Consider the following 24,038-nt stretch of genomic DNA (forward strand, 5'->3'; position numbering starts at 1 on the left):
AATAATGTGTGTTAAAACTGCTTCTTGTAGTTTCTTCAGAAACCTGTGTAACATATTGAATACAGAGGAGAATAACAGAGAGAAAGGTACAGTGTTGTCACACTATAACAGGAGGTGCCTGATCATGGGCCTTCATGGCAGGTTCCTCAGGTATTATTTTAATAAAATGGGGAAGAATTAAAAATATTAAAAGCGACTTTTGAGATTAAATTAAGGGTCCATTTACCTTTCTCCATGCTGTTGTAGTATGTGCTTTAATGAATGGCACTGTAACATGTGTTGCTGTGACGTGCATTTTCCTAGGGCTACCTGTTATGCATTCAAATTAATGGGCCCTTGGTGACTTGGTTTAGATATACTTTAAGTCCAATTTACACACAGTTGTCTTTAGGTAATGCAGTTACATACACACTTTCATTAGGATGACTTTAGTTTTTAAGGGGTTTTCTGCTTTATTTAGATTTTTTTTCCTTTTTAGAATCATTATTTGGGTTATTTTACTTTACAAAGTGAATGTTTCTTGGGAATTTTTCTTATGATATATTTTTTCCTCCAATATCAAAATGCTTATTCCTAGTGACTCTTTATCTTATAGACACTTCGTCAGCCTCTGAGGATGAAGGTTCACTTAGACGCCAGGCCGCTTTGTCTGCAGTGCTTGCTCAAAGTTTACAAAACACAGAATCCTGGATTAACAAGTCTGTGCAGGGATCATCAACATCATCCTCAGCCTCATCTACCTTGTCACATGGAGATGTGAAGAGTACCAGCAGCTCTCTTGCTGATATGTTATCCAATACACACATCGGTATGTATCATAACGCAATGGTGACACATCAGGAATTATGGTAGCAACATGAAACCATGGGTTCTCTATGCTTTGCCTATGAACCCTTGATATTACTTACTGTCTTGTTCTTCCCCACCGGTTCCATGATCCCAGTGTCATTCTGATTGTGGTTAGCTTCTAATTAGAGATTTTGTATGAAAAAGCCTCTAGCACAAGTGACACCCCTGCTTGGACATGGGTATCTGACACAACACGCCTTTCCCTTTACGGTTTGATCTCTTACTAAGAATGTGTTATGTGCTGGAGTTTGTAAGACTTCTTCATAATGGACGTTGTGTAAACTCTCATTATACATTTATGTGCAATATTGTGCTCAGTAATAGATAAGCACTTTGGGAAATACATACATATTGGAAAATGGTGGCTGTTACTCTTGTTATAGTATACAAAGAGGAATGTTAAAAGCTAAAAGTAATGATGCTTTTATTCACTGTTGTCCTATATGGTGTATACAGTGGGGCAAAAAAGTATTTAGTCAGCCACCAATTGTGCAAGTTCTCCCACTTAAAAAGATGAGAGAGGCCTGTAATTGGCATCATAGGTAGACCTCAACTATGAGAGACAAAATGAGAAAAAAAATACAGACAATCACATTGGCTGATTTGGAAAGAATTTATTTGCAAATTATGGTGGAAAATAAGTATTTGGTCAATATCAAAAGTTCATCTCAATACTTTGTTATATATCCTTTGTTGGCAATGACAGAGGTCAAACGTTTCCTGTAAGTCTTCACAAGGTTGGCACACACTGTTGCTGGTATGTTGGCCCATTCCTCCATGCAGATCTCCTCTAGAGCAGTGATGTTTTGGGGCTGTCGCTGGGCAACACGGACTTTCAACTCCCTCCAAAGGTTTTCTATGGGGTTGAGATCTGGAGACTGGCTAGGCCACTCCAGGACCTTGAAATGCTTCTTACGAAGCCACTCCTTCGTTGCCCGGGCGGTATGTTTGGGATCATTGTCATGTTGGAAGACCCAGCCACGTTTCATCTTCAATGCCCTTGCTGATGGAAGGAGGTTTGCACTCAAAATCTCACGATACATGGCCCCATTCATTCTGTCCTGTACACGGATCAGTCGTCCTGGTCCCTTTGCGGAGAAACAGCCCCAAAGCATGATGTTGCCACCCTCATACTTCACAGTAGGTATGGTGTTCTTTGGATGCAACTCAGCATTCTCTCTCATTCAGTCTTCCCAGTCTGGTGCAGGCCTATAATTTTGTTTCTGGTGTCCTTCGACAGCTCTTTGGTCTTCACCATAGTGGAGTGTGACTGTTTTGAGGTTGTGGACAGGTGTCTTTTATACTGATAACAAGTTCAAACAGGTGCCATTGATACAGGTAATGAGTGCAGGACAGAGGAGCCTCTTAAAGAAGAAGGTACAGGTCTGTGAGAGCCAGAAATCTTGCTTGTTTGTAGGTGACCAAATACTTATTTTCCACCATAATTTGCAAATAAATTCTTTCCAGATCAGCCAATGTGATTGTCTGGATTTGTTTTCTCATTTTGTCTCTCATAGTTGAGGTCTACCTATGATGCCAATTACAGGCCTCTCTCATCTTTTTAAGTGGGAGAACTTGCGCAATTGGTGGCTGACTAAATACTTTTATGCCCCACTGTATATGTGGATGAAAAAAACACAAGCAAATGCTAAACATTATTTCTCTTTTTAGTCAGTTAAAAATGAAATAATGTATATATATTTTTTATATTTAACACATTCAGCGAACACCTGGAGCCCTGTAGTCTGTTGACTGCAGTCGTTATTTATATCTTTCTAGCATATGTCCTGCTGAAGCAAGGACATTCTATAGATCTTTACTTCTATACTGTAATTCTATCTCTAGCTGTTCAACTTTATTCAGAAAGCACACACAGCTGTATGAGTTAGACGAGTGACACATTTCCTCCCCGTATTTAAGTCATATGGCTCTTTATGAAGTCCCAGTTAGATGAACACAATCCACAGGTAAGCAGAAATTGCTTAACTGTATTATAGAAAAACTGAGTATACTCTGAGTAGTGTCATGAAAGCATATCCTGCAGTACATGTTTATTTTCTTAAATTAAGAGTATAAACAAGTAACGTAACAAAAAAAAAGGTTATATTTCTAAAAAAAAAAACAGAGTACTCCATTGTTTTGTTTTAATTGTTCATTGTATTTAGGGGCCTTTTCACATGGGGCAGAATCCACTTTTCTCAGTGGGGGATCTGTCCTCTGATCCCCCGCGGAGCAGAGCAGATAGGGTGGGTGACAGGACCATGCTTAATTGCCTGCTAGTTAAAAACGGACCAGGTGTCTGTTTACACCTGACTGCCTTCCGATCCGATCTACTAGACAGAAGGGGAATGAATCCTCTTCTGTTTTTTTTTATTGAATTGAAGGTTGATGGGTGTAAACATGCAAAAGTCAATTTACACCCGTGGGTCCATAGAGATACATGGATCATCCGATCAGGTCCATCTGAAAAACTGACAGGTGGGCCTCATTGGATAATCTGTTTGAAAGGTATCTAAAGTGGTATTAAAACCCTCAGTGGTTTTTTTTAGCTTACCATATTGAGCACAATAAAATAAAACATTCACTTGTAAAGTATTTGTTAAAATTCCTACCCCATCACTTTCAGCTAACAACTTTCAATGCTTCTGGCTCCTGCTCTCTGTGCTGCTTCCCTGAACATCTGGTCCTTGCAGGAAAGAGTTAACAGTGGACAATGCAGTCTCAAGCTAGTCTGTGAGCAGGGTAGTGCCATGCCTTCCTAGACTACAGAGCTGTGTGTTTCTATTGATGCACACAGTGTAGAAAGATACAAATCTATCCTTGCATGCAAAGGCGACTCCATAGGATGCTTCAAGAGAAAGGAGCTATCCTAAAGCAAGAAACCTGGAGCAGCGATCATAGCACCAGCTTAAATATAAAACCGCTGGAACATAGACAAGGATTAAAAGATAACGTAATGCTCAGTAAGTGATTAAAGCAGCTGCTGAAAGTGTTTAAAAAAGGGAGGATTTAATATCACTTTAAATGGTGAAATGTAAAGGAGGTTTCCACTTTCACTCTGTTTAGAACTTTGAAAGTCTACAGTTTTCGAAATCTGCAGAAGCATTATGTTATGCTATCTGTATACACAGGCAGCTCGCCAGTAACAGGATTGCATGGGTCGCTGGCCAGTTGAGCAAAGCATCACTCCTTTGCTGATAGAAATGGTACAAAATGTCACTCACCAGCAAAGGAACAACTTCTCACTCACTCATCCACCAAAGATCTTGCATATCAATTTTCTCACTGGTGAATTTTCGCCTATGACAGGATCACAAGCAACCGTAGGCAGCTTAGCAGATAACCTGCGACCAATGCTCTCACATTCTTTTCAGATCCAAAGTCAGAGAAGGATTTCATACTGGGTATATCATTTCAGGATTCCACATCCTGTCATTCATGACATCTTATCAGGGTGGGGAGTCCCTACTTTCCTTAGAGAATATTAGAGTAAGGCTTCCTAAACAGAAGTCGGGGGGATGGCTCTATATTGGGGAACACAGGCTTGGGGGTACGATTTATTGACTGCTAAAAATGGCTAAATTATAGGGCAAAAGATCGGTAATTTAAATATTTAAATAAATTTCTCTCATGTGGCTCACCACTATGAGGCCCATAATCTGAAATGGGGTGCCTCAAGACTGTCCATAATTTTAAAAGGGCATCCTTTCTAACATGTGAAAAACTATTCTAATAGTTTTATATAACGCAGCAACATCCACACACGTTGGACATTCAAATACACTTTTGCACACTCGTACTGAGTAGTATTTCAGTGTTTCTCTTGTCCCTCAGTTTTTCTCCATCACTGAGCTAATGTGACCCCAGCACTGATAGAGAGGGGCAGGGGAGGGTCAAATTAGGATGTTGTGCAGGCAGCTGACATCTTCCTCATCAGCTAATGATGTCATTGGTTGCCACGATGCCAGTGGCTAGAAGGTCATAATGGTGCACAATGAAAACTTGTGGCTTTCTGTAACTAAAAGGCAGGTTTTTTCCAACCATTGGCTTGTACAAGTTTTAGGCAATTTTTAAACATTTTGCCAAGGCACCCCTGAAGAAACCTCAAGGAACCCTAGTGTGCCTGGGCACCCTGGTTGAGAAAGGCTGATGTAATGTTTAAAAAGACAATTTATTCTTGAAAAAATTATAAATATATTTATAATAAAATTTAAAAAGACCTGGTTTGCAGAGTTTAGATTTGCAGATAGGGATGTGATACAATTGTATGCATGACAGACTCCCTTGTCATAGACAGACAGCTTCATACAGTCTACCTGTTGTCTGCTGTCACTAAGACGTTTAGTAGCAGCAGCATGCTTTTTGTATCACCTGTCATGATTGGGTTTTAAAAAACAAAAAATAGAGCATTAATAGTAATACAACAGCAGATCACTACTATAAGGGGTTAATTTATACTTTTGTAAAAGTGAAAGTAGTAGTAATATATAAAACTTATATCATATATATAATATATACAGACGTAGGATATACAGAGTATCTAACTGGGAGTCATACATGAAGCTATATGAAGGGTGAATATAAATCTTTTTATAATAAAGTAGTACTAAAGGCTTAGATTTTTTTGCATGGATATGATCATTTTAAATATAATGCACAATACTGGTAAACTTTTACTTTAAATTTAATTGTAATGCCTTAATTTACCTCCAGTATATCATCCTCCAGCTCCTCTGGGTTCAGATGCTGGTCTTCCCTGCATAGAGCCCTTAAAGTGATTTGTAAACATTTAATTTTCTTTCATGTTTAAATAACAAGAATGTCATACTTACCTGCTCTGTGCAATGGTTTTGCATAGAGTATCCTCAATTCTCTTCTGAGTTCCCCTGCCAATGCTTCTGAATCTTCCTGCCTTCAGAGTGCCGCTATAGCAAAGTAAAAAACTTCTGCCTTTAGAATCACTTTAAATCACTTCCTTCCTGCCCTGGACTACATGTCCAACAAGACATTGCTCCTCACACATTCACATTCAGTTCTCAGGCACTTACTGACTTGTATGGATGGTGTACTGATCTGTATGTGCGCTGCACTGTGTATACTGACATGCATGAATGGTGTACTCAGCTTTGTGTGCTGCTCTGTATTTTCTGATTTGTAAACGAATAATGCATTCTGTATACAGGCCAAATAATTGGCTGACCAACTAGTCAATAAAAATAGTTGACAATTTTCATAATCTATTATGTTGATTCATTTTTTCAGCCCTACTGAAATGCATCTCAATTTATTTGAAAATGAGGGCTGCATTTTTCCTGCAGTGAAATGCTCAGGACATGTGTGTTGCAGTGCATTTGTGTGTTTACGATGCATAAGTAGTGCCGTTCACAATGAATGTAGCTCAATAGATTTGCGGAGAACTTGACCAGAAACAGAGGTCTCAGGTGTAACCATTTGAAATTGTATACATAGAAACCACGTATCCTTTACAAGGCACTGTGCAAATAAGGTCCTACACTCATCTATGAAGTTTCCAGCTCTGGGATGTATAAGTCAAGAACAGAATTTAAACTTACCTAGAATTAATTTCGTTATGCTCAGTATTTCTGTATCTATTTGAAGTAAAAGTAATAGAGACAGTCAAATGTTGCAGCCTGTTCTGGAGTTTATCAATGTTTATTTTTCTAGGAACCGGAATAACAAATCGGACATGCTTACTATGTATAGTATACTATGGTGCCATTATAATTGCTTTTAAAAACAGACACATGGCAATGAAAAAAAAAAATACGTAGAACTTGTACAATTTTAATTGTTATGTCTAAGTATGTTGTGCAGAAAACTTCACCCAAAATACCCAGATGGTTTATGGTTTCTTTTGCCCTTTCAGCTAGCGTAGGTATATTGATTTGTGGTTTTATAATTTGTTTGCAGAAAGCTCCCTGGCTCCTCCTGATGTCACAAGCACCACAAATACCACAAACACAACTACATCCTCCTCTTCTTCCTCATCCTTGTCCTCTGTACGCCCAGCAAATATTGACCTAGCTACCGCTGGGCCGGTTAAAGGAATGCACAAAGCAGGGCGAAGGTCTAGCCTGATGGACACTGCAGATGGTAAGAGGTTTTCTCTTTTGGGCACTATATTCTATCCAGAGTTCATCCTTGAACATACTAGCATCAGATGAAACCCATCTGCCTAGAGAGCACTAATTATAGTGGGGGCTATGGAATAATATTGGGGCATGTATCCCAAAACATAGGGATGCTAAAAAAAAAAAAAAAAAAAATGCTTATGGGCAAGTAAATCTTAACTGCATCTAGTGTTGCCTAGTAAGGGCACAGCATAACTCCATGAGGGGCATTACAAGAATGTGCTAGGTGAAGACTGCTTTTCATTGACTGCTGCAGCGTCAGTATTTAGAATCTGGTCATATCAGTGCCATAGTTGAATTAGTGTATGGATAAATGAAATTGATCTAGAAAATGCTTTATTTTTAATACGAAAATCATTATTGTCATTGTGAATAATACTAGGGCAGTATGTTTTGTAAGGAGCACATATACTGTGGATGTCATAATGTAGCTGATAGATTACAATCAAGGTGATTAGAAGACCGTATTCATAAAATTGGGCCCTACCCAGTACGATTTGACGGAAATGGGCATGAACAATCAGATTCTTGGACAATCCTCCTTTTACTTGGAGCAATCCGACCATTTGACAATCCTCCTTTCATGTGGAACAATCAGACCCTTGGGCAATCTTCATTTCACCTGGAACAATCAGACCCTTGGATAATTCTCATTTTACTTGGATCAATCAGAAGCTTGGACAATCCTTTATTTATCTTGAACTGTCAGATCCTCTGAAAATGTTCTTTTTCCGCAGATATGCACATCCCCTCTTTTGTGTATATTGGGCAGCAGTGAGGTTATTTGAGTAATTTTTACTCATGCCAGTGAAGATGAATAAAGGGCAAGTAGAAAAATTCCCACATGCCAGATCTTTAGAGGTGGTCTTCCAATATAATTGCACATCATTCACTGGCAAACTATCACATGATCTATAATACTGTGCAGAAGTATCTGGCTGTATGGTGATTTTAAGGGACAAAATAAAAGGAGATGATAGCAGTACAGAAGGCAAGAGCGTGTTTTTGTACTGCTGCATCAGCCTCTTGCTCTGTGAGGCAATTCAGGAAATTTTAAACAACCATCTCATTCTTAAAGTGATACTAAACCTAAATACTTTATGTTTTTTATCTTAAGACATTGCTTGCAGCAAGGTAAAAATTTTTTTAAGTTCCCTGTACTCCCCCTTCCCTGTATGAAGGGAAAGATGGGAGAGAAGAGATCAACGCTGTGCATGGCTGCATCTCCTCTCCCCTCGGTTACTCTTCACACAGGGACTCGAACAGCAGCAGGAGCCATTGGCTCTGCTGCTGTCAATCAAATGCGGTGAAGAGGAAGTGAGGGGGGCGGCGGGGCTGAGTCCCGCTGTGTGTGTCTATGGAGCGTGGCTCCGTAGACACACAGGTTGGGAACAAGCATGCAGCGTTTGTCCCCATAGCAAATGGCTTGCTATGGGGACACACAAAGAAGAGGAAGAGCCAGGATCACCAGTGGGGGACCTGGGAAGAGGAGGATCGGGGCCACTCTGTGCAATGCCACTGCACAGAGCAGGTGAGTATAACAGGTTTGTTATTTAATTTGAAAAAAAAATTGCCTTTGTTAACACTTTAAGTTCATTCTTGTCTTATTTAGTTGAGTGTGGGGAAAAAAGGGATAAAGAAAACCGTTTTCTCTGAGCAACACAGGCAGTTCTGTTGGACACTTGTATAAATGAGGCCTGGCATTACCTCCCTGTTTCAAATTTATCATATATCTCTGTTGTTAGCCTTGTATCTGACTTTGCAGTTAACTGTGCTACTTTATTTACTCATGATAGGCATATTGAAACAAATTTAACATCACTACTCTTTTGCTATTGCAGGTGTTGCTGTCAGCAGTCGCGTGTCCACAAAAATCCAACAGTTACTTAATACATTAAAGCGACCAAAAAGACCACCTTTAAAAGAGTTTTTTGTGGATGACTTTGAAGAGATCGTTGAAGGTAACTTCAGTCTCTGATATAGAATGCCTGACTACAGCATTTTGTTTTGTCGAATGCATTTAGAATGCTGAAATGTATTCATCTTTGAATCTATCTTTTTAACAGTTCCCAGACCAGACCCCAACCAACCCAAACCAGAGGGTCGCCAGATGACTCCAGTGAAGGGAGAGCCTCTTGGTGTGGTGTGTAATTGGCCTCCATCCATTGAAGCTGCCTTGCAACGGTGGGGCACAACGCAAGCTAAATGTTCCTGTCTCACAGCTCTGGATGTGACGGGGAAACCTGTCTATACGTTAACATATGGTAAGAAAACCATGCATATTTAAATGTAAACAATAAGGATTAATCATCTTTTTTTTTTTTTTTTTGTGGTTTTGTTTTTAAATTGTATTTCTGTTTTTATTATAGGTATACAAACGTTGTTTTATAAATAAACATTTGGGACATGACAAAGGATTTCCAAAGCACTATGTTAGCTAAAAAAACTATATAACAGCTGTCTCACATTTCAACTTGGGACTGAATGCTCTGAAAAGAGATGACTCATTGGTCTGGCTTCAGTTATGTGAGCAAACTTCACTTAGCCTTGGTTTGCATCAATGCGGTTTCCCTGCAGCTGCTTTGCTGTGCTCAGTAGCCCGTTAATTTGGAGGGGCTGCTATATCCACTGAAAATGCAGGGAAATGGTCCCTGCACCTTTTTAGAAAACGTGGCCACAGGGAAACCGCATAGTGTAGTGCAGTTTCCAGTGCGTGGGGGTGCCATTAAGACTATTGGTACCCCCACGAATCTCCTAAGCGGAAGTACGTTTTTCTGTGCGGGAGGTTGGTTGCGGCTGTGGGAACAGGTGCAGTCCTGCAGTAGCAACCACCCCCAAAAGTGTGAGCTTCGTCTTATTGATTTCTTTTCCCAGCAAACCCCAGAGCTCTGCTGTCTGGGTATATGACCACAGCATATTTACATGCAATATTTCATATTTACCAAATACAAAAAGGAAAACTATTTTCAAAATTATTATAAGTCCGGACTAAGTATAACATTTAATATAAACAAAACCATTGTACAGTGCCACACGTAATCAGAGCTAATGACACCAACGAGAAATGTTTTAAACGTAATTTCCTAAATCCTCTTCCAGGACAGCTACTTGAGAGATGATTGGCTCTGCCTTTAACAGGAAACATAAACCAGAAAGAGATTTAAAAGGCCCCTCCCTTTCCCTCATTTTCAGTTATTTTGTGTTTCTGACTATCCAGGAGTACACTTCATCATGTTTGTTTTATTTGCCTTGGCTCTGATAATTGTAGTTGTCAGCCCTCCTCAGATGACTAGTGCCTGGTATGCCTGTGTTCCTGGTCAAGCTGCTTACTGGAGGGTTGTGCTGTACATTGATGATTGATTGATCTAACTTCAGCAGCCCATTGCCTTTTTGGTCTGTTCTTTTTCATGCAGTAGTGGTGTTGTTGGTCATCGATTTGCTTGTGAGGTTTATTGCATTTTTCTGCCAGTATAACCCTCTGGGCAGGTCCACTGTATGTAGGCCAAGGAGGGCCAAGATGGCACTGGCTCTAAAAAAATGTGCTGTTTATCACAGATTGCTGTGGATGAACACAACATTAAAGACTCCTGGAGACTCACGGACTGAACACTGGGTGATTTGTAGGCATATTGTTTTGGATTTGTAGTTTCTAATTTTTATGTCACAGCTGCACATTTGAATGTATGTCTGATTTCACCAGATTATCATGTAATAGGATATTATTGTAGCAGAAGTGCTGATTAATTATGTTTTCACATTCATTTTTTTCCATGTTTTTTTATTTTAAAATATATATATTCATATTAGGTTTGATTTGCAGTGAGGAGTAGGGGCTGGTTTGGTTTGTAGTATACATTGTTCGGATTTATTTTAACAAGGACCTGTGTCCCATGTGAAATCTCAGCTCTTCCTCCTGATGGCCTGGAGACTAAGAAGAGGATTCTCGAAAAAGGAGGTTGTTTAGAAAGAGGGATTACCACTATTCTCATTAGTTGTAAAAGTAATACCAGGAAACTCTCCACTAATGTTTGGAAAAAAGTTTTTATTCCTGCCAAAAACAAAATTGTCATACACTCATTTTCATTTCCTACAGTTCTGCATTTACCACAAGAGGCAGTTAAAAATGGTTTGTTGCTCAGTATCCTAAAGGTGGTCACCCTTTTAGGTTTTCGTGAAATTAGATTGACAAAGAACTATTCAACTTTTAGCCTTATATAGCGATCCCATCTAGAACTCAGTGCCTCCTAGAGTACCATGGCCTGATGTTTTAGAGATAAAATTATTTCAGCTTTCTTAAAGTCTGGCCAGTTACTACCTGCTAGAATTAGAGTTTATTCATCAAGGTCAATGGCCACATCAGGAGCAAAAAGGGCAGGTGCTTTGTGGGAAGAAATCTCTAAAACTGCGGTATGGTCCTACCATTTGGAAATGTTGTCCAACCAGGACTAGTCATTTGGAAGGAATATTTTGCAAGCTAATGCACCCCGACCCCCCATGGTATGTTTGTTTATCCTGTCATGTAGCCATCCTGGAAGATAATTTGTGAAAACCTCGGTTGACTTTTAACGGTATTTCTGAAAATCTTCAAGGGCAGCGTCCATATTCCCACCCAGATATATTTGCTTTAAAGTGATGGTGTTTGAAATTGTTGCATTTTACGTAAAAATTTCCCTTTTGGACATTGGTAAAGGGTCTTTAGTTACAACAACTGAGTATGAGTGGGAGGGAGGGACTTTCTAATTTGTGTTTCCTGTTGAAAGTGGAGCCAATCATCTGTCAAGTAGCTGTCCTGGAAGATTCATGGAAATACCATTACCAATAAGTGTAACCATGGTTTTATGTCTGTAAAAAGAGAAAAATAGGTGCAGCGCTAGAATCAAAATACAAATAATTCTCTATAGGGTAAATGTACATGTGAATGTCAGTAGTCAAAAAGATGTGACACAATGGTAAACAGTGCGTTAATCAATAAAAAATGTTGAAGCACACATAAAGTCCTCGTCCCAGATTAATGGTTGTAGAGAGGTGAAAAAATCCTAGGAGCAGATAGAGTGCGCACTCACCAGAGGTGCGTTAAAATAACACATGTAGAGAAATGTAATCTGCAAGATCTCTCCAGCATCAGAGCTCTGGTCAGATCGTACTGCGTCCTATCCTCTGTCTCACCGCAAAGAGCAATGACCAGGGTTCATCCAACCGTGTGGGCGTCAAAGAACTCCTTAGTCCAGATAGGCACTGTGGGAGATGGTGCTCTCAAAGAGAGCCCAATAAAGGACGCCACATAGTGTGATGCTGTTTGACTCAGGTTTAATGGTCAAAAAGGTGAAATAACAAAAATTACTGACCATAGAATGTTGGCCACATAAAGTGGCTAGATGTCCATAAGCTGTAGCCCCCCCCTGACGCGTTTCGTGCGATGCACGTCCTCAGAGGGTCAGGGCTTACAGCAGGACATCCTTCCTCATCTATTTATACAAAGAAATGGCAATCGCGCTAGTCGCGGCGGCCATTTTGCCGGCGTCTCGCGCATGCGCAGTTGATCGGCGCCATTTTGCCGTAGATCGTTAAGGGGAAATACACTTATTCTCCAAGTGTCCATTAGAATTATATAGAGTATACCAGGCAGGCGCCATGATGTAGGTGGGGAAAACAAAGTCTTTTAAAAACATCGATCGAACTGCTGACAAAAATAAACTACTGACAAAAATAAACCTTAATAATATTACTAAAAGGAGCATTATGCTGTCCAGTGACATTGGTTTCATACCAGGAAAAGCATATCCACATGGGACTGGGTAATTTACTGCAATATATTCAAATAATATATATATATGTATATATAAATGCATGTTGCAGAATTTATATAATATAAAATTGGGGGAGATTGCTCCATTATTTTGCTTTACGTTATAATATAAATGTCAATAGTTAATCAGTGACTACTCACTGATAACTCAGCAAAAAGGTTTAATAAATATTAAATATTAATTGAAAAATCATGATAGTAAAAGGTTATAAGAATAAATGGTTATAAAATAGTTATGCGATAGCCATTTCTGCTGTGATAAATAGATGTAGGTAATATCAATACATTTAAAATTTAATATATTTTATTAAGTATATATTTAAAAATAGGTCAGTACGGTATAATATATTTCATATGGTCAGGAAAAAAACACTCATAAATTTCAATAATGATACATAAGAATAGTACGTTATAAAACTACCTAAAAAGCATATATAAAATAGAATTCACAATGACAAATTGTGTTGGTGTTGATAAAAATAGGGTATTGTCAACCACATCTATTAATACAGGGCAAAAAAATCAGGGCAAAAATATCAATAGTTTCAGGGCAATGTAAACGCACATTAACTGTCATCAATAAAGCAATTCAAGTCAAATTCAATATTGAGACCTTTTGGATATAAGGATCCAAGGTCATATATCCACTTAGACTCTAATTGTGAGATAGCTCTTTTTTTATTTTGGCCTCTCCAATGTGCGTTTATCATTCCTATACCCCTGAATATTAATGACGATGGATCTTGGTTGTGATGCGTTTTATAGTGCAGGGATAATGAGTGATCCTTATAGCCCTTTCTGATATTATTCACGTGTTCTTTTAAACGATCCCTCAACCGTCTAGTTGTTCGTCCAATATATTGTAAATGACAGGGGCATTGTATTGGATCCTTATATCCAAAAGGTCTCAATATTGAATTTGACTTGAATTGCTTTATTGATGACAGTTAATGTGCGTTTACATTGCCCTGAAACTATTGATATTTTTGCCCTGATTTTTTTGCCCTGTATTAATAGATGTGGTTGACAATACCCTATTTTTATCAACACCAACACAATTTGTCATTGTGAATTCTATTTTATATATGCTTTTTAGGTAGTTTTATAACGTACTATTCTTATGTATCATTATTGAAATTTATGAGTGTTTTTTTCCTGACCATATGAAATATATTATACCGTACTGACCTATTTTTAAATATATACTTAATAAAATATATTAAATTTTAAATGTATTGATATTACCTACATCTATTTATCACAGCAGAAATGGCTATCGCATAACTATTTTATAACCATTTATTCTTATAACCTTTTACTATCATGATTTTTCAATTAATATTTAATATTTATTAAACCTTTTTGCTGAGTTATCAGTGAGTAGTCACTGATTAACTATTGACATTTATATTATAACGTAAAGCAAAATAATGGAGCAATCTCCCCCAATTTTATATTATATAAATTCTGCAACATGCATTTATATATACATATATATATATTATTTGAATATATTGCAGTAAATTACCCAGTCCCATGTGGATATGCTTTTCCTGGTATGAAACCAATGTCACTGGACAGCATAATGCTCCTTTTAGTAATATTATTAAGGTTTATTTTTGTCAGTAGTTTATTTTTGTCAGCAGTTCGATCGATGTTTTTAAAAGACTTTGTTTTCCCCACCTACATCATGGCGCCTGCCTGGTATACTCTATATAATTCTAATGGACACTTGGAGAATAAGTGTATTTCCCCTTAACGATCTACGGCAAAATGGCGCCGATCAACTGCGCATGCGCGAGACGCCGGCAAAATGGCCGCCGCGACTAGCGCGATTGCCATTTCTTTGTATAAATAGATGAGGAAGGATGTCCTGCTGTAAGCCCTGACCCTCTGAGGACGTGCATCGCACGAAACGCGTCAGGGGGGGGCTACAGCTTATGGACATCTAGCCACTTTATGTGGCCAACATTCTATGGTCCGTAATTTTTGTTATTTCACCTTTTTGACCATTAAACCTGAGTCAAACAGCATCACACTATGTGGCGTCCTTTATTGGGCTCTCTTTGAGAGCACCATCTCCCACAGTGCCTATCTGGACTAAGGAGTTCTTTGACGCCCACACGGTTGGATGAACCCTGGTCATTGCTCTTTGCGGTGAGACAGAGGATAGGACGCAGTACGATCTGACCAGAGCTCTGATGCTGGAGAGATCTTGCAGATTACATTTCTCTACATGTGTTATTTTAACGCACCTCTGGTGAGTGCGCACTCTATCTGCTCCTAGGATTTTTTCACCTCTCTACAACCATTAATCTGGGACGAGGACTTTGTGTGCTTCAACATTTTTTATTGATTAACGCACTGTTTACCATTGTGTCACATCTTTTTGACTACTGACATTCACATGTACATTTACCCTATAGAGAATTATTTGTATTTTGATTCTAGCGCTGCACCTATTTTTCTCTTTTTACTGATTATTGTAAGGTGGGTTGGTTGCCTTTTTTGGTGTTCTAGCTGCTTGTGCATTTTTGTCTGTAGCGCTCGCTATACCTTTTTTACATGGTTTTATGTCTGTTGCAAAAGTGCATATGTAGTAAGGATAAAGAGACTTGAGGAGAGTGGAGTGTTCAGTATAGAAATTATTGATCTTGATCTGATTGCCCCCTGAATGTTGTCATTAATTAGGGGAGGAAAGGACGCTTGCTTTATAGCCAAGAAAGCTGCCATTTTAACCTCTGTTTAATCTGTAGTTACAATGGTGCTGCACATGTAAATAGTTATAACAGTTCAATTGAGACCTAACATAACTAACTGTAATAGTTATCATTCACAGCATGTTTTGAATTTGGTTTGGGAGACCATTAAATCGGGTTTAGTTCCACTTTAAAAGAATATGCCAAGAAATAGAATTATTATTATACAGGATTTATATAGCGCCACCAGTTTGCTCAGTGCTTTACAATATAAAGGGAGACAATACAGCAACAATACAGTTCAATACAAGAGGGCTAGGAGGCCCTGCTCCTTGGAGCTTACAGTCTAAGAGGGAGGGGCTGGTGGTACAAAAGGTAATAACTGTGGGGGATGAACTGATAGGAGGAATAGAAAATTCTGTTATTAGCTGAAGGCAGGATAAGCTTCCCTGAAGAGAGAAGTTTTCAGAGATCGCCTAAAAGTGGGCAGAGTAGGCGATAGTCTGATAGATTGGGGTAGAGAGTTCCAGAGGATGGGGGAGGCTCTGGAGAAGTCCTGTTGACTAGTATGGGAGGAGGAGACAAGGGAGCTAGAGAGCAGGAGGCCATGCGAGGAGAGGATGGTTTCAGTGATATTTGGATACAAGATTGGTGATTTAATTGGGGACAAAGTTATAAATGGTTTTATATGTTATTGTAAATGTTTTGAATTTTATTCGTTGGGCAATGGGAAGCCAGTGGATGAATTGGCAGAGAGGGATGGCAGATATGGGACCGTTAGTAAGGTGGATGAGTCTGGCAGCAGCATTCATGATAGACTGAAGAAGGGATAGCCTGTGATAAGGTAGGCTAATGGGGAGGGAATTACAATAGTCAAGGCGGGAGATAACCAGAGAGTGAATACGTTTCTTATTATTTTCAGAGGCTAAGAAGGGGCGTATCTTGGAGATATTGCAGAGGTGAAGTCTACAACATTTGGATAGTGATTAGATTTGGGGCTGAAAAGACAGATGGGAGTCTAGGATTACACCTAGTACCCTGGCATGAGGGAAGGGACTGATGGTTGTATTATTGATCTTGATGGAGAAGTCAGAGGAGGGGGCACGGGATGGAGGGAATACTAAGAGCTCAGGTTTGGAAAGATTGAGTATGAGGAAGTGGAGTGACATCCATGCCGATATGTCACTTAGTAGGTTAGTAATGTGAGAGGATATTGAAGGTGTGAGGTGAGGGGTAGAAAGATAGATTTGTGTGTCATCAGCATAGAGATGGTACTTAAAGCCATATGGGTTTATCAAGTGACCAAGGGAGGAGGTGTAGATGGAGAAGAGAAGGGGTCCAAGGACAGAACCTTGAGGGACCCCTACAGAAAGAGAAAGTGGAAAGGATTAGAAATCACAATAGAATTTATAGCAGAACTGAATGGTTGGTGTTGTCTGAAAGAAATACAGTTCTTCTGTTAGTCGTATTCTGTGACAATACAGGGCTCACATTTTTAGCCATAAGATATATATATGCAATCTGACTTTTTATTTTAATTCTGTTGCATCTTGTTGAATCCTGGATGAAGCTATCACTGTTGAAAAGCCATGAATGACTACACTGTTTGATTAGCTGATAGTGTTATGATTACATTTCGATTATGCTTCTGCAATACCAGCTGAAATGAAAGTTACTATTGTGTAAATTTATACTTCCGTAACAGCTATCACAGCTGAATAAATAGAAGATCAAATGTACAATTTAGGCCAGTTATATTTTAAGTTTTCCTGTTTTGTAAATCACTTTTTAAAAAAAATAGAAATAGAGGGTGTGAGGTGAGGTTAGTGTTATAATTTACTTGGTCATCTTCTGTACTGGATTTTTATAGTCCTGCAGCATGCAGCCTTGGATCCAGAACTTCTCTTGCTCAGACTATTTTCAGTGTTATTGAAAATGAAGAAGAATGACAAGTCTGGGGAAAAGAAATGTACCTGAAAATGAGTGGAGCTTTAAAATGTCAGATCAGTGCCTGGGAGCAGAGTCAAATTTCTACCTGCCCCCACCCCAATCAAAAGCCTTGGGCAGTTAATTGGAGTTCTCATTTATTGTGCCATCTTAAACTTACTTGAAAGTTTTTAATAAAGTGAGAAATCGTTAAAATGTTTAGCCTCTTTTTTGTGTTTAATCCCAACTAGGAGATTTTTCACCACTTTTTGTTCCTTGATGCCCTTACAAGAGATAAAGTTGTTACCAGGACAAGAAAACGCAGATAATATGTGCAGAGAAAGATTGGAGAGACTTCTATTTATTTCCTGTCTTGGTATAAAGTGAGGGTAAATCTGTCCAGTAGAGATACAGGTAGTGATAAAAAGCTGACAAAGGCTGTCAATGTTTTTGAGCTTGAACAGTAAGTGTTACATTTCTTGTGTTTCAGGCAAACTTTGGACCAGAAGTGTGAGGTTGGCATACACGCTACTTAACAAACTGGGAACCAAAAACGAACAAGGGCTGAAACCAGGCGACAGGGTAATGTCATGTTTTAGTTTGCTAATATACATGTTTGTTTTCTTTGTTCATAGTTTTTTTTCAATTCTTTCTTGATTTTTACATACCTTGGCTTATTGTAGTAACAACCAGCAAAGATCTTACTTGTATTCTAGAGAGAATGATGTAGCTGTAGTTACATTTATCATCCACGTTGCTTACTGCCTATGATGTGGTTTATGTTAACAGTGTTCTGATTAAGGCCACATAAACATGAAGGATGGGAGCTAATTGTAGACAAAACTTTTTTTTTTCTGATTTGAGCAAGGAATTTCCCAGCCCATCAGTATATCACTCAGTTGCACTACACTCCTTCCTCCATAGACAAAATATCAGTGTTTGCCTGTTTCCCCATTTATTGCAGTCTTCAAAGAATTATAACCTGAATACAAGTGGTCATAGACCAATGACCCTCCCTTCCCTCCATAGAATATATAGGATACAGTTTGTTCAAAATGTATGAAGAAAGACTTTTTTATGTTTTATAACAGAATGTGAGGGGAACTCCCCCCCCCCCCCCCACAAACTTTTTGTCTGTCTTAGACAGCGCCCAGTCTTGTTTACAATCAGGAATGCTTGATTGTATGATCACTGTGACAGCTAATCTCAGTGATCACATGATCAGGAAGCCCACCTCCTCCTGCCAGCTTTAAAGGATAAGTTCACCTTTTTACAAAAAATAATAAATGCACGTTTTTTTGCTGGTAAAAAATATGTATTTATTATTTTTTTTTATTTCTGGAGCCTCTAAATCATTGCACCAGCGATCTGCAGGTCTTCTGCAGACATGTCGTCATATCTGCTTGCCCGTACGGGATGTACAAACAAGCAGATATACTGACCAGAAGAGTCAATGAACTACCACAGTGCTCCACAGCACCATAGTATTTCATTGAGAACTACAAGCTGACAGTCGCAAAGGCTATCGGGACTTGTAGTTCATTCATTCACAGAACACTCTGAATGAATGATGTGACCACGTGGGCGGAGCTAGCTGTCACAACACGGAGTGGGGGCTGGTCCGTTTTGGTCTGTTCGTAACATGTTACATGTTGCACCCTGAATATGGGTCTAACATGTTACGAAAGGTGAACTTATCCTTTAAGACCCTTCGAAAGTGCTGCCAGGTGGCAGCAAGGAGTTAAATGCCACCAAAGAAAGCTTTATATGACTCCAAAAGCAGACGTACTATCAAAGCACTTGAAAACTCCGAAATGGACTGGAAGGAAAGGGGGTGAAACATGCTAGTATTAAGGTGGTTTAGCTTTAAAAGCTGCCATCACTGACCCAGGCCCATGTAAATATTGGTCTGTTTACATTCAGCTTGTCTGTGTCTGTAGACAAGGATTGAGAACAAAGTGCCTGCTATGCATACTTATTTATTTCAAGGTCTCCACTGCCAAGAGCCCCAGCTGACAGCTTCTGTGCTGCAGTGCACTTATGAAAACACTAGGGATAAACTGCTAGTAGACGGCAGTCCCTGAAATTTTTCAGCTACAGTGCACGATTGGGAACAAAGAATGGGATCAGAATCCCTCTAAATGTATGCAAGGGCTGTCTGCTTCTAGCAGTTTATGATCTATTGCTCCCATATTTAAACAAGTGCATTGATCTCATTATTTATCACTCCTGGCAGTGAAGACATCGAAATAGACAATCATGTTGACAAATGTATTTGCTGTTCTCACTACTTATCTGCAGTTATAATGTAGACACAGACAAACTGAACATAACCAGTGCAATGCTTACACTAGTATGGACCATAGAATACAGTTCTCAAAGTACATGAAATAAAATTCATATGTTTAAAGTTGTTTGGTGTCCTTGGATATTAGAAGAACTGATGTGTTGTAAAAGTACAGTTCTCTTATAAGGCACCTGTTAGATGAGTAAAAGGTTTAAAGTTGGAGAATCTATTTAAAGCAGTATCAAACCCAAATCCAAAACTGTAATATATTGCAGCTTACCAATCATTAGATGTGGTGGCTGCTTTAGTTTTAACTTTCTTTTGGCTTTTTTCCCCTTTGTTTTCACCTGGTGATCTGGCCAGTAACACACATCCTGTATTAGAGTGGCCCTACTCTGAAGGAGCACAGGAGGCTGATTTGGTCAGCAGCATTGTCAGTCTGGGGGACAGGACTGTTAAATGTACTAGCAGATTAGACTTATGCCCTGTACACACGATAAGAAAATCGTACGAAAAATTTAGCGGAACTACTGATCGAACGGTTTTCTCTTTGTTGATGAGCAGGATGTTTTAACTGATAACGATATTGTGAACAAAAAAATATGGTTGAACAACAGTGAAAAATGTAGTCGTTTTGCATACGAACGACCGATTTCTATGCGGTGGTATGACGGTCGTATGAAAAAAATCTATCAAGCGCTATCACGCATGAGTGGAAACAGAAGATGGCTCGGATGTTTATGTCCAAGGAATCTTCGTAAACACAAACAAATAATCCAAATGTTAAAAGTAGATTGTCCTAATGAGATAATGAAACCAGAATTATGCATATTCTATTTTTATGTATCACTATTTATGTATAGAGGTAATGTAATAAATTATATTATACTCATTGCTGTTAATTGTGTATATCGCTCGTTCTGGCCGGAAGGGCGTGGCTACAAGGTCACACGCACACTGCATCACTTCTACTTGTACTTGTCAACACTATGTATTGCCCGACGAACAATTTTTTTAGATTGGTTAATGTGGGCCACGATTTCGACCAACGAACGAACACCTTTCGATTGTCGGATGACCGATCGGTCAATTTTCTAATCGTGTATTCCCACCTTTAGATTTACACTAACAAATTAAAGCCAAACTCTGACTAAGACTTTATAAGCTGTTACAGCAAATCGTTCTCTTTTTGGAAAAAAGGTTTTACATAAAAGCTGATCCTAATAGGTAGCCCTATCAGTAGTGAGTGGTTGGTCTCAACCCTCTAACAGCAAGAGAGCTTGTTCTTTTGAAAAACTACATACTTACTGGCCAGATCACCCAGTGAAAATAGAAGAAAGATAGCCTAAAAAGAAAACTAATGCAGCCATCACATCTAAGAACTAGTAAGCTGCAGTATAATAACTGTTTGCTTTTGGGTTTAATACCACTTTAAAGAATTGGATTACTCGGTTGCTATCATGTTATATCTGCATCAATTAATAAGGTATGTCTGTTACTGAACAAAATAAAATTGGTGGGCTTATGCTGTACAAATGATGGTGGTAGTGCACTTGATGGTTTCTCATCCAGCTACTGACTTGTGTTGAGTAGATCTATTTCGGAAGCAAGTGCAAGTTGTTTCTTGCTCTCTTTGATGTTTCATGATTGCTTGTCTTAACTGCAAGGAAAGTATTTTTGTCGGTTGGGATATAGCAAAGAACAAGTTGCGTATTGTTCAAGCAGCAACTTGGAGAGAAGAGAGAGAGATATAAAGTGGCCTTGGGATTTGTAGATAAACTTTTCTAATTGCTACATAGTGGTCACAATTGGTCAAATCTCAATTTTTAAAAATTTTTTTTAATAATTGAAGTTGTTTTACTTTTGTTTTTTTTTAAGCTGGCCATAGATGACTTTTTATTCAATTAGGGAATCCTCAAAGCTGTGCTATTGTATTTTGACAACAGGGACTCCTCCACTGTCAGAATATGTTGATCAACAAAAATTTTACCAACAGTCCTGTTTGAGCGGAATTGATCATCAGATTGACTTAGGAATGGCCAAGGATGGATTGAAAATTCAGCTTCTCCTTGTTGAGCAGGCTGAATTTCAATCCATCTATGACTAGTGTTAATAATGTAGCCTTTAAAGAGATAAATCAGTTAGCATTACTGTGAGCTGAGGGTACTTTCTGGTGACAACACAGAAAAGATCGTATTTTTTGATAATGGAATATCTTTGGTTGCTCACAGGAGAGCTTTTGTTAATTAATGCTGTGACTAGTCTTGAGTTCAGAAGATCATTATTGCCAACACTAAACCAAGCAAAACATATAAGGGCATCATTTTAGAACTGCGTATTTAAATGAAAAATGTATGTTTTTCTTTGTTACCTCAAGTGATGACAGAGTTATCGCAGAATCAGTAGGCTCACAGCAGAAATGTAGAACTGCCCTGGTCATAAGAGGTATACGGGTGGAAGAATTGAACTGGTTAAAGTCAATCTATTCTTTCTTTGTAGTGAATTTGTCGCACACAATACAGCATTCAGGCTTTTGTCTAAAATCTGCGTTTTATAAAAAAACTAATGAAATGTAATACGAAAAAGAAAATGGAAGGTAACATTTCTTGAGGTATATTTACAGTGGAAATGAATGTTAAACTACAGAGGACAGAACAGAATGAAGTATATCTTGTAATTAGTGGCTGTGTTGGACACACAACTACTAGGCAGTTAGAGAGTGTTTTAATCTGGGCTCAAATTAAAGGAACAGAGCTTCAGCTTGCCTAACTACTTATTATTATACAGTATTTATATAGCGCCAAAAGGTTTGCTCAGCGCTGTACATTATAGTGGGGGACAGTACATGAGACAATACAGTAACAAAACAAAACATGAGGGGTTCGAGGGCCCTGCTCCTTGGAGCTTACAGTCTAAGAGGGAGGGGATGGTGGTACAGGAGGAAGTGGCTGTGGGGGATGGAGTGGAGGAGATCGGCTGTTAGGTGAGGGTGGGGTAGGCTTCCCTGAAGAGATGGGTTTTCAGGGTGTGCCTAAAGGTGAGGAGGGTAGGTGACAGTCTGATGGATTGGGGTAGTGAGTTCCAGAGGATGGGGGAAGTCCTGCAGTCGGGCGTGGGAGGTGGAGACCAGGGAGCTAGAAAGCTATTAAATGATCTGTTTCTTACAAGTGCTGCATGGCAAAATTTTAAATCTTTCTGTATACAAATGACAGTTCTTTGTCACCTGCATTTTTATCCAGTCCTCAGATGTGGATACTGTGGTTCACACTTATGCTTTCTATAAAAAATAAAAAAACCCGTACAGTGTGTATATTTTTTCTTGCATGTTGTTGAACGGGCAGCTTCAGCAGAGCCATAACCCTTCTGATATGCAGCATAGAGCCAAACTTTCTGACATGGACAGGAAAAACATTTAGCAAATTTTAATGCTAAATGCCCCCCAACTAAACCTTTAGAGTGGATTCACACGTGCGGTGTGGATTGAAGCTCAGGTTTCACAGCTAATTGACACAGTAGTTGTTCAGCAATTCAGGTCAGGTATACATCAGGTTCAGGACAGGATCAGCTCAGGATTTTATCCTCTTCATTCATGTGTGGTTTAGAAATGGCTCCCATAGAAATCCGTAGCCATCTGCACCTGAACCAGACCACACTGCTCAGAAATCGGAGAGGACTCCTTTTTTTTTTTTTTTCTTTTTGTCAATCCGAACTGAAAGTGCATTGGACATATTTGAACAGGCACCATTGGAAGCAATGTTATTTAATATGCCATGTGGATTGGATGTGGTTCAAACCACATCTAATCTGCATATATGTGAATTGGCACATTAAGAATCAGACATGGTTTCATTATTTTAAGTAACTGACATGGAACAAGGATGAGGTGAGTTAGTCATAAGTCCTTGTCTACATATTAGTTCACGGTCAGTGACTTGAGTAACAGGAACAAATGGGTCAGCTTGATAGCCACACTACCAGCATTTTTAACCTCCATGTAACTCTTGTGACACATTTGCTCTAAGAGCCATTTGGAATCTCTTGTTAGTTAAAGTCTAATTACATTGCCTCTTAGCACCACAAAATGAAAATTCTGTTTAATTTATTTTTAACCACTTGAGCTCCAGAGGATTTACCCCCCTTAATGACCAGGCCTCTTTTGCTATCCGGCGCTGCGCTAATTCAACTGATAATTGCACGGTCATGCAATGCTGCACCCAAACGAAATTTACGTCCTTTTTTCACACAAATAGAGCTTTCTTTCAGTGGTATTTGATCATCTGTGCGCTTTTATTTTTCACGCTATAAACATAAAAAGGCCA

The 24,038-nt window shown here is 38.9% G+C and overlaps 1 protein-coding gene across 2 annotated transcripts in view; it reads left to right on the forward strand.

The window, feature by feature from the left end:
• Nucleotides 1-24,038, forward strand: part of DIP2B (DIP2 acetate--CoA ligase B (putative)) — a 295,019-nt gene that overhangs the window by 183,030 nt on the left and 87,951 nt on the right. For both annotated transcript variants that reach the window (XM_089652038.1, XM_089652039.1), the window contains exons 5-9: nucleotides 596-808; nucleotides 6,781-6,963; nucleotides 8,843-8,962; nucleotides 9,068-9,265; nucleotides 17,923-18,014. In XM_089652038.1, coding sequence (XP_089508164.1) covers nucleotides 596-808; nucleotides 6,781-6,963; nucleotides 8,843-8,962; nucleotides 9,068-9,265; nucleotides 17,923-18,014 — 806 coding nt within the window. The remainder of the gene's footprint in view (nucleotides 1-595; nucleotides 809-6,780; nucleotides 6,964-8,842; nucleotides 8,963-9,067; nucleotides 9,266-17,922; nucleotides 18,015-24,038) is intronic.

Source organism: Staurois parvus, unplaced genomic scaffold (genome assembly GCF_062004578.1).
Source record: "Staurois parvus isolate SC_StPar_1 unplaced genomic scaffold, SC_StPar_1.0 ptg000669l, whole genome shotgun sequence".
NCBI lineage: Eukaryota > Metazoa > Chordata > Amphibia > Anura > Ranidae > Staurois > Staurois parvus.